The sequence below is a fragment of the Contarinia nasturtii genome, unplaced genomic scaffold (assembly GCF_009176525.2).
Source record: "Contarinia nasturtii isolate CC-2019 unplaced genomic scaffold, AAFC_CNas_1.1 Cnas_scaffold_1037, whole genome shotgun sequence".
In the NCBI taxonomy this organism is placed as follows: Eukaryota; Metazoa; Arthropoda; class Insecta; order Diptera; family Cecidomyiidae; genus Contarinia; species Contarinia nasturtii.
The window spans coordinates 6,199,484-6,215,902 of NW_022198383.1; the positions used below are offsets into that span (position 1 = coordinate 6,199,484).

Genomic DNA, 16,419 nt, shown 5'->3' on the forward strand with positions numbered 1-16,419 from the left:
TTTATTTAATTTTTCAATCTTCTGACGTCCAGAACTCAATTTTAATAAACGAGTATTTTGGTGTATTTTTTTCGCAAATAAAGTGGCAGAATCTCAGACTTTCAATTGAGAGATAACAAAATTGTGTTTTCTCATTTTGTGAGATAACGCACACTTTAAAAGAAAATTTGGATAGCATGGCATTTAATACAAAAATCAACTTTCATTCCAAAGTAGTCATTCCACAGTAAAAAAAAACAGTGGATCCTCTTTCCCGCTTCGCTAAAGCAAATGGGAGATCAAATGAAGCTTTCATTTTCGGATGCCATTATTTTATCACGTTTGATTCTTGATATGTCCTTTATTTTCACCTGAACGTGAATAAAAAGGTGCTTCATTTGTTGGATCTACGCTGTTTAAACGAATGAAAGAAACGAAACGAAAGAGGGAGAGAAGACGAAAGAAATATATGAACTTTGTAAGATACATTGGTGGTTGTGTGTGTGTGCGTGCGATAGATATCAATCAGTGCCACAATATAAGTGTTAAAAAGTTGGAACTTGGAGAAGAAATAGTAGAAATGCACTCATCTGTTTCATTCAAAAACGAAAAGACCGTAAATTTTATCTCTTCGTATCAAATTAATATGCATAAAATAGAAATTTACACGTCGACATTTCGAATGCGATTCCTCTCTCTTTCGCTGTGTTTTTATGTTTATTGTAAACGAATCTACATACATTTTTTTCATTCCCAGTCACAATGTTTACATTTTCGAATTTTTTGCGAGTGTGAAACATGTGGCTGAGATTAGTTTAAAAAAAAAAGAAGCAATGCAACAGCAGCAGTATCCAAGCACTTTATGTAATACACAATTTCAAGTCCTTTCGGTTTATCAGCAGTTTTTTGCGATGTGCTGAGCTGATATGAAAATGCTTCTTGGTGTTATGAGGCGCCGACGTTTCGTTGTTGTTTCAGTTTTTTTTTTGCCGCTTTTGAAATCCATTTAATCCGGCTAGTGGTGCATAAGTTGTTTCCATTGAAATGGAAGATGTAGATCGTTTCGCGGATAAATTCCAATGCACAATCAGGCAGTCGAGTGGCTACGATGCGCTGGCACTTTCCGTTGACACGTCTCTTGATTCCAAAACAGAACAAACATATATAATCACATGAACAAGTTAAACTCTATTTGCCTACACCGCGTTTTGTTTACCGAAACATTTCATATGCACAAACAAAATCGAGCACGCAAAAAAGTTGCACAAGCAGCCGAAAGGAGACACATTTCAAAAGAGTTAACTGAATCTAACTTTTGAGCATTCTACGCGAAATACTTCGGTTGAGTTCGGTATGAGAGAAAAAAGCACGTTTTCTTCTGCGTGTGTCTCGAACATTTTCGTTCGTGTGATATTGCGACATTGTAGCGCATACATACCAATCATGATGCTAACAAATTGGGTATGAGTATTCGATATATTCGATATGGTGTGAAAAACGGGAATTCATTTCTTCATGCATTTTTCACTTCCGACCACCATACACTGTCGCACCGGTTTCACTTTGGCTTTGGCGCTGTCTTTCATTTGTATCCAGCATTCACATTTCGATTCTCTCTTTTTTTCTATTTCGTTAAATTTTAAGCGAAGTAGCATAGCGACGACGATTCGGGTATTCTCTTTGTAATATGTAAAATGCGAATCACGTTCTACTTCACACCTTGTATTTTGCTATATGCTTCAGATAAAATTCAATATGTTTTTCGATTGTTGGCGGTAAATGCAGCTTTTGTTTCTCATTCGAATATATGTACGCCGTTCTTCATTCGTTCGACGTGTATTGTCTTGACTAATCTTTTAAACTGATCGCGCGCGTTCTCAACGTCATCGTTGTCGTCGTCAATACCGTTGTTTTCGTTTTTGTCACTGTTTTTGAGTTCTCATTTCTCTTTATTGTTTTGTAAATGCATTCGATTTATCGAATGTTGGCACTTCATCCAAGTGTTCATTGTTTGGATGTATTCAAGCATCTTATTGTCATGTGTATCTTTCAATTTTTGCCAACCAATATCGACATGGTAAATAAATAGTTGTTTAGCTTCGTTTAGTTTAAATTTGACATTCTCATTCAACATGAATGGAAACGAAGAAAAAAAGCGACAAAAGCGAAGAAGATGAATGATGCAAATCTTTTGTTCAGAAGTATGTTCTTATTGAAAGCGATTAAAGAGTGAATCGCTCGTACAATCTGATAAGATAATAGCTACCGACTTGCCACCAAATCGAATGAAATCTATTTTTAAATGATTCTTCGATTAAATGAAGAGGCTTTGTCCCAAAAATAATTGGTGGAAGTCGTTGATTATTTAAGCAACGATTATTTTTCAATGCGATTTTGTATGTTTCAATCCATCGAGCTTAAATCTAGGGGAAGGCACAAACGATTAATGCGTGATTTCACTATTTCATTAATCCTTCACTACGCTAAACAGGGATGACGGCAGTGATACGTGTTTTGCAGCAACCCAGTGATTTGACTACAGTGAATTTAGTAGTCGAAATTGTCTATTCCACTGCAATTTTCTTAACGCTATTTCACGTGTCTTCCCCCAGGGATAAATTAAATCGAGATAAACGGTTTTCTCGAGTCATCACAAAGAATTTCAATCAAATGATAACAAAAATATAATACCCTTTGTAATTTTATTCACTAATCACTTTCTTTTCGTATTTTAGGTCGTTTTTTAGTACAAATCATTTACTTTCTCTCTTTCTCTCTCCATTTCAGTTAGCTTGGATGCATTTCGAGCAATCGGTAAAATTGTCCTTTAAAAATGTTGACGGCTGCGATTCAGCCTTTTCGATTCACTAACAAATCACACTATTTTTTGTTCATTTTTGTGTTTAGGCAATTTTGACAGTGCACAACCATGTAATCACCCGAAATCCACGGATCAGTGTAACACATGATAAACATGATAAGCATAAAACGTGGTATCTTCACATTAGCAATGTGCAGGAAGAGGATAAAGGCCGATATATGGTTCGACAACCGAAACAATGTCCAACAAGCAAATCGAAAACTGAGAATCTTCTTCTTCTTTTTTTACAGTGTCAAATAAACACCGTGACAGCCAAAACGCAGTATGGATATTTGGTGGTCGTAGGTAAAATGATACTTTTGTGTTTTTTTTTTTTTTAAATAATAACTGTGGTCGATACGTACGACAGCTTTAAATTCGTTGATATTCGCGCACTTCGAAAACTGCCATTTAGCAGCTTTGTTCATCACCTTTTGTTAAACACCAATTTTATGTTGTACATGTATATAATTTAAATCGCTGTTGGCGTCATCGATGTCATTGCATTCGTAGTAGTTGTTGTTGTTTCTTTAAATTTCGTTCGAAAATTTATTTGGAAGCCGTTCATCAGCCGTGTACAGTGCAATGCACATATCGTGTTGATTCCCCGCTTATAAAATAATTTATTGTATAACATTTGGTGCGCTGTTTATTTTAACCGCATGTTTTGTTTTCGCCCATTTATTCACCACCACTCACTTTTTGCTTATTCACTGCCAGTGTATTGTGCACCGTTGTTTTCGCGTCCGTTGTATGCTTTTTTGCTCTTCTTTTATTCAGAATATTTAACCTGTTTTACATATGCCATTTGAAGTCAATATATTTTATTTTTTTCTCTCTCTATCTCTCTCTCTCTCTCTCTCGAGCGATTTTATGTATTTGTATTTTGTTGTTGTTTTTTTACTTGCATGGCCGCATATTAACATTTTAAATTACACTTCGTTTCAATGTCGACAGTTATTGCATCACTTCATTTTCCAATGCGCTGGCGAAAGATGCAAATGCACATTTGGCAGAATCAAGAGAGTTTTTCCGTACATTTTCGCCATGGCAAAGCGCTGCTATTGTAACCGCCGTCGTTGATTTTACACACTCATCTTTTTTTCGCTGTTGCTGTTGTTACCACGATGTCATTTGTTTTGTTCGCATCCATTTAAAATGTTAATGCACGAATTCACATCATCAATTGCATTTTTTCTCTTTACACATTCGTGTTGCAAAATTTGCTGACTGTGGATTTACCTTCATGTTTGTTCGCTTGCCACTTTATACTCTCGCTCTCTCTCTCCCCATAATTCTTATTTGCGGTACATGTCCGACGATTGACGTTTAATGCAACAAGAAATGTGTGTGCATCGATGTTAAAACATTGCACATAATGAAAAAAAAAATCCGGAACAAGATTGGGTTGCATATTGCGTATTGTTTCTGTAGAATTTTTGACATTTTACTTAAAAGCATATCAAAAATCGTAGAATGAAGTGCTCGGCTTAGTAAAAATGAACAAATTTCGACATATTTCGGGCGAAATTTTTATGTTGGAATTTAAACAAAAAAAAAACGAGTGAGATATGAGAAAAATTCTTGAGGTGAAACAAAAGTCGAGATAGAAGAAAACACATTTTATCCACCGTCTCTAATTTCAGAAGATCAAAATGCATGAAGAAAAGAAAATTACATTTTACAATGCAATTTTCATGAATTTTCTACTTCATCTCGTTCATATTTCGATGGTTTTGTTCGCAAGGGAATTTCAAGCATTTGAAAATTTTTCACTCAAGATACAAAGAAGAAGAGAAAAAAAACCCACATGGAATGCGCACTGTCTTAAGCGTCAAATATACACGTCTTATTTATCGAAAAAGTGTCTCCAAGTCGGATTTATACCCATCACATTAATGTATCATCAATTTTGGATGTCGCACCAACCGAAAAATCGAAAGTTAAACCAACGACTTAGTGAGTAATCTCTGATTCGTTGAAATGAATCGATTCATCGTGAAAGCTGCGTATGAACAGGTATGCTCATACATAGTCCCATCAGCGCCTTATTATCACCTCATCGTCATCTTAAATCGGATTCAAACTCATCAACTCATCAACAACGAGGGACTGAAACAATTTCGAATGATGCGCTCCGGAAAAGTAACAAATTACATGACTTGTTTCCGAAGAGATTTGCGATTTTAATCCGAGCAAGCTTTTCCGCAAAGTTAAACGTGCAATGAAAATACACAGCGATAGAGTTTCTCTGTGAATTATTTCGTTGTTAACTTAACCAATTCCGCATATTGTATTGTGGTTTGCGTATGTGTATTATAATAACGATGACGACGTCGACGCCAACGACGGTTGCTTTAACAAACTGACGGTCTCATTTGCACCTTTCTCTCACCGAAAAAACACAGTCGACAATGTATATGCATCTACCACCAGCCATCGAATTACCCATTACAATTTACCCAACCGATATCGGTTGGTGTTGGTGCTGATGCTACTGTTGCTTAAGCTCTCTGCTTATTCTTCCACTTTTTGTTGAACTTTAAGAATATTCTACCACATTATTGAGATAAGTAGAGAAATAAGAAAAGGAAGCGATGAAATCAAATCAAATGTTCAAATGAGAGTGGGTGGTCGATCCTTGTTGTAACGGCAGTTGTTCGGTTGCATGTAAGCGGTTTTTATGCTATTTCAAAAGATAAAACCATCAAAACATTCATTCGTAACATAACGAGCATATTTTCTCTTTCACTCGGGCTCACTCGGTGCATGGGCTCCCTCTTATCTCTCGACATTTCGACAAGCGTTGCTTTTTTTGTCTTCGGCTCAAACTTTTGTTGTTATTTGGGATTCTCTCTTCTCCTTTTTTGTGTTTGAGTGCAAGCCGAAGCATTCGTTTCTCTTTTTTTTCATTAAATATTAATAAGTTTTGCTCTTTTCATTGGCCGAAACCGGAGTAAGAGGTACTGCTATAATTTTCATTCGAAACTATTCCAAACACACACAGTGGAGAGAGTGAAAGCAAATACAAATCGCACGAATACACACATATCCACACCGTACCAACGAAACGAGACGATTCTGATGATGCTGATGAAGAAAAGCAAACTTTACATGCTTCACTCAAGTACTTAGTTACTTCTTTATAGGAGTTTTCTTTCAAACGCAACAACTAACCCCGACATAGTCGAGAAAAAAAGTGCGAGAGATAGAGATATTTTAGTTGAAATCCGGAAAATGATGAGATCTTCATACATATCAAATAAGTTCGGTATATATTTATTTGGGCATTCGCAAAGGATATACGATTTGCAAAGCACTCATGAGTGTGCATATACAAATGGGGCTTGAGGCATTCACTAGCGCATTTCAAAACTACTCCCGGAATTATGTATACAGAGAGAGGTATAGAGATAACTTGTGAAAGGTGCACAAAATTGCAAAACAACAAGCCAAATAAAAAGAAAGGAAAAAATAAAGCGATTACCAAAACGAAAAAAAGAGTATAAGTCGGACTGCGGCACGATTCGAAGGGAGAAAACACACATAAGTTTGTTTCGAAGAAAAGTGGAGCGGAACTCAAGCGAAATGGTAAAATTGAAATCTTAAAATCTGCATTTCAATTTGTGTATGCAACGAAGCTTATAAAATTATTGTACGGAAAACGCCAACTCTCTATGCATATGCATCGACATTTTTTTTATGTTCAATGCAACCGAAAATAATTTCATTCGTCTGTGATTCGGATGAAGAAGAGATGCGAAAAAAAATGAGACACATACGCAAAAATCTTACTGACAAAAACATGCTGCTTTCGCATTTATGTCCGAATCAATCTCTCGATGACGTTAGTGGTTACCGCTAACAGACAGTTTCAAGAGTGGCCAACAAAAAACAAACTCCACCACTTGAGCTCGTTTTCAATTCACAAAGAAATATAAAATCATTGCGACTGCACATAGTTTTGTTCAGCATACAACTTACTTTTGTCGCTTTTGCCCATTTATTTTTCGCCCAGAATAAAGAGAATATTTTATCGTTTTCACTTTCTCTCTCTCTCTCGATTCGTACTTTTTTTGGCTTCTTGTTTGAATGGTTGTACATTCGACAAGCCGTCGACTTTGCATACCAAACAAACATCGCTTTTTCTGTGACTTTTCGTGTGTTTTTTCTCTTTGGCCATTCTCAAAAAGCACTTGTTTTTCACCATCTCTGGCACATCGTTTATTCGATGGAATTTACAAATAGATTCAGTGATGCCAATGCGACGCTCAACTATTATTGCTGTCTGACAGGCTATTTTATGAATTGCATCAGTGCCAAAGGTAGTTCTCTTATTGCTGTTTTACTTATGTCGATGCTGTGTGTCGTAATCGATATTCTCTAGAGACGATATTCTTCGATTTTATTCCGTTTACGATTTACACCAAACTTTCTCCATTACTGCATCAATATTTGCTTGCTGTGATTCTTCTTTCATGAGCTTGCCATTCGCAATTCTACCGTAAAACTGAATTTTATTACATTCTATCAATCAAAATATACACTCACATATTCCATCGGAATGGGAAATTCCAACATTTGAACAAACATTATTTATGATACACAATTTAACAACGATAGCTTACTATACAGCAAGCACAAATAAATAGGGCACTCGTTAACTGATCAACACACATTTATTTGAGAATAATCATTATATCAATTCGAAGTAACTTAGAGAAAGGTTATCGTCTAAAAAAATCGTCTTCAATTCACAATCTTCAACAGCCATTCACTTAATATGACCGATGAAAAATCATTAAATGGTATTTTTGGTTGCATTCAACGGTACATATGTATTTCTAGGAGTGGTCAAGGTAATGGAATTTTAAGGAAATTTCTTTGTAGAAATTGGATTTCAAGATTAATCCTTCAAGCAATCAAACAATTTCATTGTTTGCTAATCCATCGCATTCAACATTTAAATCGCCACTTTACCACTGGCTTGCTCTCAAGAAAGGCCAAAAAATATCGATATTTTCAATGTTGATGAAAAAGTCGAACGTTAAAAAAAATGCTCATCATAATAACTCTAACTGGATTTAATGATGAGATTGATTTGGGGCACGTGTGAATCATTTAAATAACCGAGCAATTTTATTTATCTTCTCATTGTTGCCGAAACCCGGATTTGCCACCGGAACAAACTTTTCACACTCACACCGAATTGCTGTGTTCAAATGCTGCATTTTCCATGTACAAACTTTAAATTGTCGGAACATTTGGATTTTCTATCTCTGTCTGCGTATAAAGGTGAGCTAAACTACACGCCGGCAATTGGCCAAGTAAAATATGAAAATTTAATCAAATTGATGTATTTACCGTTTCAACGATAGTAAAATTTTAAGTTTTGTAATATTCGTTGTGTGAATTTAAAACTGCAATTCCCACTTGACTTAACAACCGAACACCGCACGACCAACCGAGCAATGTGATTGTAGCAAGTAGATTGTAAATAAAATCCACAAATGTGGTGTTGTATTGCAATGCTTAAGGTTTGAATTATCGACGTGCACAATTTTCGGTGAATGTCATATCGTAGGCCGTTGTTCATTTGATCCTGTATTTAAAAATGGTAACAATATACTCAATGTAATGAACAATCATTCAAATTACACAATATTTTTTTTTTGTTGAGGCAAAACTTTATTGCCAAACATTTAATTTAATCAACCTACACAAGTTTTTTTGCATATTTTTGGGGTCATGAACATCCTTTTGTGCGTAGTCAAACAATGACCGAACCCAGAATACACAACGTGTATTGGCCTTTGTCTCGTCGGTTAACAAGCTACATGTGCTGCATCATAACCCAGTATGTTTTATCTCGAAAAGTTTTATACAAGAGATTGCTGAATGAAATGTAATGACTATCGAGGGGCAATTTTGATTTTCAAACGAACAAAAGTTCACTCTTGCCCCTTGCTCGAGTTGTTTCGGTCTCACACCCTCATTTTGGTAAAATCGATAACAGCAGCCGAAACAGATGCAAAGGCAACATGTCTGTTTTAATAGCATCCCATTATGAGTGTAAAAATTAAAAACGATTATTACCAAACGAATTTTCGTGCTGAAGGTGAAAACCGAGGCTTCCCACTTAAAACGGAAAGTGAAAAAATAGCGATTTTTCCTTTTTATAAGAAACGAAAAAGTTCTTGACAATACGGAAAAAAAGTCGAATAAATGATTTTTTTCCCCAAGAATTGATGATTTGGACGATGGTTCTTCAAGAAAAGACTATTGTTTAAAAAACCGGTAAAGTTTTACCCAGCAATTTGCTCTCGCAAAAGTATACTTTAAAACTATTTTGCTCGATTGCAGATGTTCTTGGCGTGCCTTCATGCACTGCTAACCGAAATTGTAACAACATAAGTTCGTCTTGTAAATGCTTGATTTTTACATGTGTTTGGCTATTATTAATTTTTTGTTCCTCATTATGGTAATATTTTTATGTATTTCACAATAGAAGCGAATTTGATCTACGAACTTCTTCTTCTCTATCTCTCTTCTTGCACTCTTTATGGCTTCCTTCCGCTCTTTTCTATCTGTAGTTCTTACAGTGTTATTTCAATCCAACCGAAATAAAAACACTTTGAATTTCAGCACATCTAGCCAGTTTTTTCGCTATTTTCACTCATCGAGCTTTATTAAAAATTACCATTTCGAGAAAAAGTTAATTCAACTTCAGTGTTTTTGTGTAAATTAATTACGTCTCGGAAAATTGAATGAGAGCACGGACGATGAACATATTTCAATAGGATTGCCACTTCAGAAAAGTCAAGAAATCATTTTGAATTTTCTATGTATTTTTTAAAGAACGTGAATAAAATGTCACATTGATTCACGTGAAGTTAATTTGAATGCAAGATGGCTAAGAACAAGAAACAGGCAAGAAGTCTTGAACGAAGACGATGGCGGATTATATTTGGAAATACGCATCTCAAAATTCAGAGCCACTTTTGGGCTGAGCACTTTTCAAAAAGTTTACTTGTAGTAGATGCATGATTAAAACATAAAGCACTCGAAAGGAGCATTCAAGTCGTCGTCGGTGGCGGCGGCGAAGTGCCATCCAGTCAAATTGAACAAATGTTCTTCGCCTTGTCAATGAAATATTTATGCTGCTTCGATGTCAAACGTGCCAAACTTCTGTTGTTGTTGTGCAGCTTGTTATCACGAGAGAGAGTGAAGGTGCAAGAGAGAAGGGGGAACATGAGCGATGAAAGAAGAAAGTTTTTTTTTCCGAAACAGAATTCGATTTACTTTTGTCGACAGATTTGACAGCAAAACCTTTGTTTGTCGCAACTTCCACTGAGTGAGAGATAATCTAAATTAGCTTTTTTCCTCTTCTGTTTCGTGCGATGTGTTTTTCTCTTCTTTTCAACTGTTGGATGTTTTTGTTTGGTCTTGTCACTTGAATGCTTTTTTTTCCCGTATTCCCTCGATTATTTACCTTATTTATTCACAATGCTGCTGTTTTTACGCTTACTCCAAACGAAATCTGTAGTTTGTGTGTTACAGTAATTTATGAAACCATTACCATGGAAATGAAATCATGACAATGTTGTACTTTGTGCTGTGAATTTCCGTTTATTTTTTCTTCGTTAAACATATTGAGAAATTATACTGAATGGAATTTACGACTTTTCGGAAATCATTCGCTTCTCATCGAGTCATTTTCGATGTCACCACCATCACCATTCAGACTTTTGCACTCATGAGAATTCCATTTATGCATGCGTTTTTTCTTCATTGTTTGTCGCCGATAATTAACTGTATTTTTGGAATGGATGAATCGAATGAATATCGCAACGAAACTCTGTCATAGATTGATTTTTTTTTCAACTCCAAATAAATTTCCTCTATTTTTTTACATGTTGACCGACGATAAAAACAACAATCAATGTCACTTGCATGCATGCGCACAGTACCGCCAAACATCGACGACTCGCTGAGTTCGAGCGACGTAATTGTGCGTGAAGGTTCGAATGTGACGCTACGCTGTAGAGCTTCTGGATCACCAACGCCAACTGTAAAGTGGAAGCGAGACTCAATGGAAAAAATCGCCATAAATAAATCACTTGTTGGTGAGTATAGTAACGGGTAAAAGAATGTATACAAAGTGCATTGTGTAGTGGTTGTTCAACATGCGTCTAAATGGTTACTTTCAATTAAGCTTCCTTCCCACACTTTGTAGCATTCCACTTGACGCGCCCAGCGCGTGATAATTAATTTATTTTTTCTTGTTTTCTTTTTCAAACATTTAATCGCTATTTTGTACGATATATCCATTTATTGCATTGTTTTGTCGCCAGAAAAAAATCGCAGGGGCTTTATTCCTTCTCTTTTATGGAATACATGCAGAACAAAAACAAGGAACTGTTCAATGTTGGGTAAAAAATACAAACAATACATAGGTCGCGTTTGTGCATTTTGGTTCGTTCGTATTTTCAATTCCACATTCGTGTAAAATGTCGACAGAACAAAAAGTGACCCGCCGCAGACACATACGAAAGACTGAACAAAAAAAACTTTTAATGGGTTTTCCTTCATTGAAGATGAGTGTGAAACGATTTTGTGTTTTAGCACCAACGTTCGAAAAACAACATGCGATCCGCAGATTGTTACGTCATTCAAAATTGAATTTTCAATAGACTTGTTACTGTTAGAATAAGCTCTGCCTTTTTTTAAATATTAAAGGCGAATAGCATTTTTTGCTACAATTTTTCGACGCATTTAGAACATGGGTCGAACAGTAATGCGCCTTCGATTTTTTACTTTATAAGCAGAAAGCTGCAGGTCGCTCTCATTCGAGACCTGTAACTTCCGAACCTATGAACGGATTCGGTTCACAGTTCTTCAGGAGTCCTATAAAGGATGGACCTTGCCACAACCTATACAGATTTAATATTACAGCATCAGGCGCATTACCTTAAAGGCCATGCAGTAGGTAATTCATTAATTTTGAAATTTCTTTTTCTTGGTACAGTCAGTGAATGGGACGGTGACACATTGGAAATATCACGGATATCCCGGCTTGACATGGGCTCCTATCTGTGTAAGTGACGATATGCATACATGGGAAAAAGCAGTAATTTTTAACTTATATTTTTTATTTTTTCTTTCCAGGCATTGGTAAGTTGAAAATTTATATTAATTTTAATTTTAAGAAGAAAACAGTACGGGCGGCAAACATCACAATTTGCCGCGTGACAGTAGAATTTTCATTGTCGATCGTTACACATTTTTTCAATTTTACTTTCGAAAAAAATGGAGATTCCCATCAAGAATCTCGAATTGCAAAACGAAATTGACCTCTTCACTGCCAAGTAGTTTGATTGCCTCTTGAACTCAAAGAATTTTTAAGTCTGACTTTTTTGTGGCATTAGAAAGAGCCTTGTCAAATTTGTATGCTTGTCTCTGTCACTCCCATGAAAATTCACAATTGAGTTTGACAGCTGGCTAACTTTTTGGCATTGTTCTTTTAATTTAAATACATTTTTAGTTGAAAACTAGGTCGAAAATTGTGTTAAAAATGATTTTCACCTCACATATAAAAGTACCATTCTCTAAATACATAAACCATTACCTATTTGTACCTACTGTAATCTGAATTGTATCTATATTTACCCTATTTGTATTCTTATGCTTTTTTCTGTCTATTGTTTTTATTTCGCAGCATCGAATAATGTGCCCCCAACTGTTTCGAAGAGGATAAAAGTGAGCGTTGATTGTAAGTACAAAAATGTCAAGCTGCTTTTTTGCAGTCTATTTTATTTATCCTTCTGTTCGGGTTCAGCTCCGGAAATCAAGTAAATATGTGGACAAAATTGAATGCTGACAACGATAGCGTACTCACCAGCAACTCGGCAGTCAATTAGAGATGACGGTGTGACACTAGGCAGATTTGTTTATTTTCTCCATTAGCAATGTGCTTTCTCTACACGTTCGACTCAATGGGTTTTATGGTCATTTTATTGAAATCCCAAAGTCGTTCGCATACTAAAAAGAAAAAAACTTACTGCAAATGTAATTGACGCAATATGCTTGCAATAAAGCTGCTAGAATTTCGAATGAATTCATCAAAATTTTAAAACGCTCGAAGTACGAATGAATAAAAACAGCGAGCAAAAAAAACACGTGAAACCAAATCCATAGACAAACATTGGCTTCAATGCGCAACATTTTATAGCTGTGGCGTTGTGTTCGTGTGTGTGTGTATGTGTGTGAATACATAAATATGGGATCAAATGGGATGAATTCGTTTGTTGGAGCAGCTTTAATAGTAGCATGTGTGTATGTGTAGCAAAACCGTTTAATAGAATATTAAAACCTAATTGTGATGCCAATGTAGAGCCATTCAAGCATTTAAATCAACCGAGAAAAGCCTTTCTTCGGCCATTAGCCGATTTCGAGTGTGAGAATGTGTGTTTGTGCTTTTTGAGCGGAATGCTGCCGTTTCAAGTTATATTTTGTTTAACCGAAAACCAAACAATACACTCAACCAGCCACATCACCCAGTAAAAATATCAATTTCAATGGTCATAAATCGAATCGCACAGCAAAAATCCAATGAATTGAATTGAAGCGCGTGTTATTTGGAATGTGGCCCAAAAATCTTGCCAGGGTTAAAATAGAGTTGTTTTGTTTAGCACACAAAACATTATCCGGAACACAGGCCGCAGGAAAAATGCACAATGAACATAGCACAAAACCGAGAAAAGAAATATTTTTCTCTTGTGTATGTATTGCTTCGACTGTGATTTGTGTATGCCAACTCATTTGAATAGAATCGAATATACAACACATTTTCGGATAAATCTAAGTGGCTGCCGAAAACATTTTCCCCACTTTTACATGCTCTTTACGCTCAAATTGTGGAAATGGTACATTTCGAAATGCATTGGGTCATATAAATAAAAGTGGCATTGAATTGCTTCGATGCAATTTGATTTTAGATTTAGATTGTATGACTTTGCCATTTATTCGTCCTTTGGACTTTACATGATTGGGATTTACACAATGAATGCTTTTTTACTATTCAATTACATGCATATAAATCAAATCACCGACACCACCAATGACAGTTAAAATTTTGCGGTTGATTTTCGTACGATTTATTTTAATTGAGTTATGTGATGTTGTCCACCCCTTTTTTTGATTGAGACAACAAAGACGGAAACGGAATGAAGAAAAACAATAGAGGAGAAAGGCAAGTTGAGGAATGGAGTGGAATTCGATTTAAGACCGAATAAACTGACTCTACTGTCAATACAATGGTAAATGTGACAGTAGAGTGTCTGGTGATTGCTGGGTTTGAAATAATTTAAATCAACTTGCATTGGTGTTTATTTGCCCCTGGAAGCTACATTGATCGAAACGATCAACATGGGCCTTTATTTCGTGTGAGAACGCTCTACCTCCTTCCGTTTGAAATGAGATATAGCGACGATGTAGAATCATGTCATCATCAGTTGAACTACAACACGATGCAAAGAATAAAAGGGCTATCCCAAAAGCAATGTATCGCAGCATGCAAAAGTGTGTTGGTCGGTGTGTTATTCATGGGTATTGATAGCATTTTAAATAGTAATAAAACGACCGATACAAACACCAAGACCAACTATACTATTTACAAACATTTACAACCGACAGTCGTTCGGTTCACATCGATTACACCCAAACACATATTGAAATATGATTTCGTTCAACAACTGAACACAACGTATAATGTAAACATGTTTTCTATATGCACCAAGGCACCGACAAGGAAATACCTTGTGCCGATGTGAAAATCTCTGTACCGTATTGCCTTGCATAAATTGAGCAAATAGAAAAACCGCATAAATTGGTGTTGCGGTAAAGCTCAAAGGATTTAGGTGAGCTTTCAGCAAATAAACGTCACCTTTTATACACACATTGGTTTGCAACGTGAGGAATGCACCAAGCAGCGTTATTCAGCCGGAATGGCTTTTTCCACCGAGAAATGAATATAAGATAAAAAAAAATAGTTGTGAGAATGAAAGAGAAATGAAATTCAAAGTGCAAACATGAATGAGCATTTCAAAATGTAGCAACAATTCCGTCAGTGTCTCCGGCAAAAACAACAGCATTTTAATATGTAGCATACAAGAGCATGCGGTGGAAATCATATGGGCCAGAGTCTAAATTCTTGTTTTAAAATTATCGCTTACGGTGCAAGAAGTCATCGAGTGCAATGACTAATTTTAGGCAATGCTTTATGCAGAACGGCAAGTGGTCTCGTCTCGATTCTGCTGAAAACTAAAATAACATGAGCACTTTTTATAAATGAATAAAAAAAAATGGCAAAAACAGAAGCAAAATGTACATCAACAGCAGCAGCACAAGAGCGATAACAGTAAGAGCACATTGACAAAATGCTTCACTTCACACGGCGTAAAACACGTATGCTAAATATGATCCCCGTTCTCCCCCCCGGATACACGCACGCACATTTGAAATGCAGAAAGATAGCACAATGGCAGCAACAACATTGACGACGACGTAGCTTGACTTATATTATTTGTACAAAGAGCTCATGCTCATGCCATTTTCAACTCATAAATGTGTATGCCACTCAACCGGCAATGTTCGATTAAACCAAGTGAAGAGCAATGCATAAACTCTAGTGTAGTTTCGCTTCATGATGCCGAATACAGAAAAAAACTGGTCTTTATTCGAACGCTACATGCAATCATCTCCCATTCTTTGGTTTGAAAATAGCAAACACACACAGAGAATTTATTTTGATTTTGTTGGCGCTTTGCAGCCAAATGGAAAACGGTAGACGTGCAGAGAAAGAGAGAACTATATAAGAAAAAAGAAATTCGGCGGCGCCTCACTTTTGTGTGTTAGGTGTTTGGCGTGTGTGTGTGTGTGTGGTACTAAGCTTAGGAAAACTCATCGAGAATTTAATGCATTTAAAAAGGAAAATTTATTTTTCGATTTGGTGGTCGTAAATTTTAAAATCAATATGGAAATGGGCTGCTGCTTTACTTGCCGTAGTTTCCAATCGTTTTTTTTTCTTTGTGTTTCGTATTCGATTGGGGTTTCGACGACTGTTCAACTTTCATGAGATGACTTCAACGTCACATTCAATGTCGACTGGTGTGATTCTTGGGTTCTTTTTTGTATTTGTTTGTTTGGCTGTTGTTGGAATCATTCCCTCCAGGAGCATTGGAAAAATTCGCTCGCACTTTTGTCAAACGGTAAATGGCTGCAGTGATATTTTGCTTTCCCTATCTCTCCAGTGAGATTGTGTCACAGTTTGTTTACAGCCGCATGTCAAACCCGAATGAAATAATAGATATTCTCAATTTTTTTGGTTGAGCATCATTGTTGTAGTCACCGTGGTGTTGATGGTCGTTGTTTGTACATATTGTTTGTCTTTCCATTAATTTTTTGCGAGTTTTCATCTCATCTTTTATGCGCTTGTGATACGATTTACATTTTGTTATGGCGGGCTCCTCTTTTATTCAGCATTTTATTATTGGTTTCGATCATAATTTGAAGTGAGACAC

The 16,419-nt window shown here is 36.1% G+C and overlaps 1 protein-coding gene across 1 annotated transcript in view; it reads left to right on the forward strand.

The window, feature by feature from the left end:
- LOC116343598 (neurotrimin-like) overlaps positions 1-16,419 on the forward strand; it is a 66,436-nt gene that overhangs the window by 9,161 nt on the left and 40,856 nt on the right. Inside the window, exons 3-9 of the mRNA XM_031771773.1 lie at positions 2,767-2,793; positions 2,887-3,021; positions 3,091-3,145; positions 10,807-10,965; positions 11,868-11,936; positions 12,008-12,013; positions 12,558-12,611. Coding sequence (XP_031627633.1) covers positions 2,767-2,793; positions 2,887-3,021; positions 3,091-3,145; positions 10,807-10,965; positions 11,868-11,936; positions 12,008-12,013; positions 12,558-12,611 — 505 coding nt within the window. The remainder of the gene's footprint in view (positions 1-2,766; positions 2,794-2,886; positions 3,022-3,090; positions 3,146-10,806; positions 10,966-11,867; positions 11,937-12,007; positions 12,014-12,557; positions 12,612-16,419) is intronic.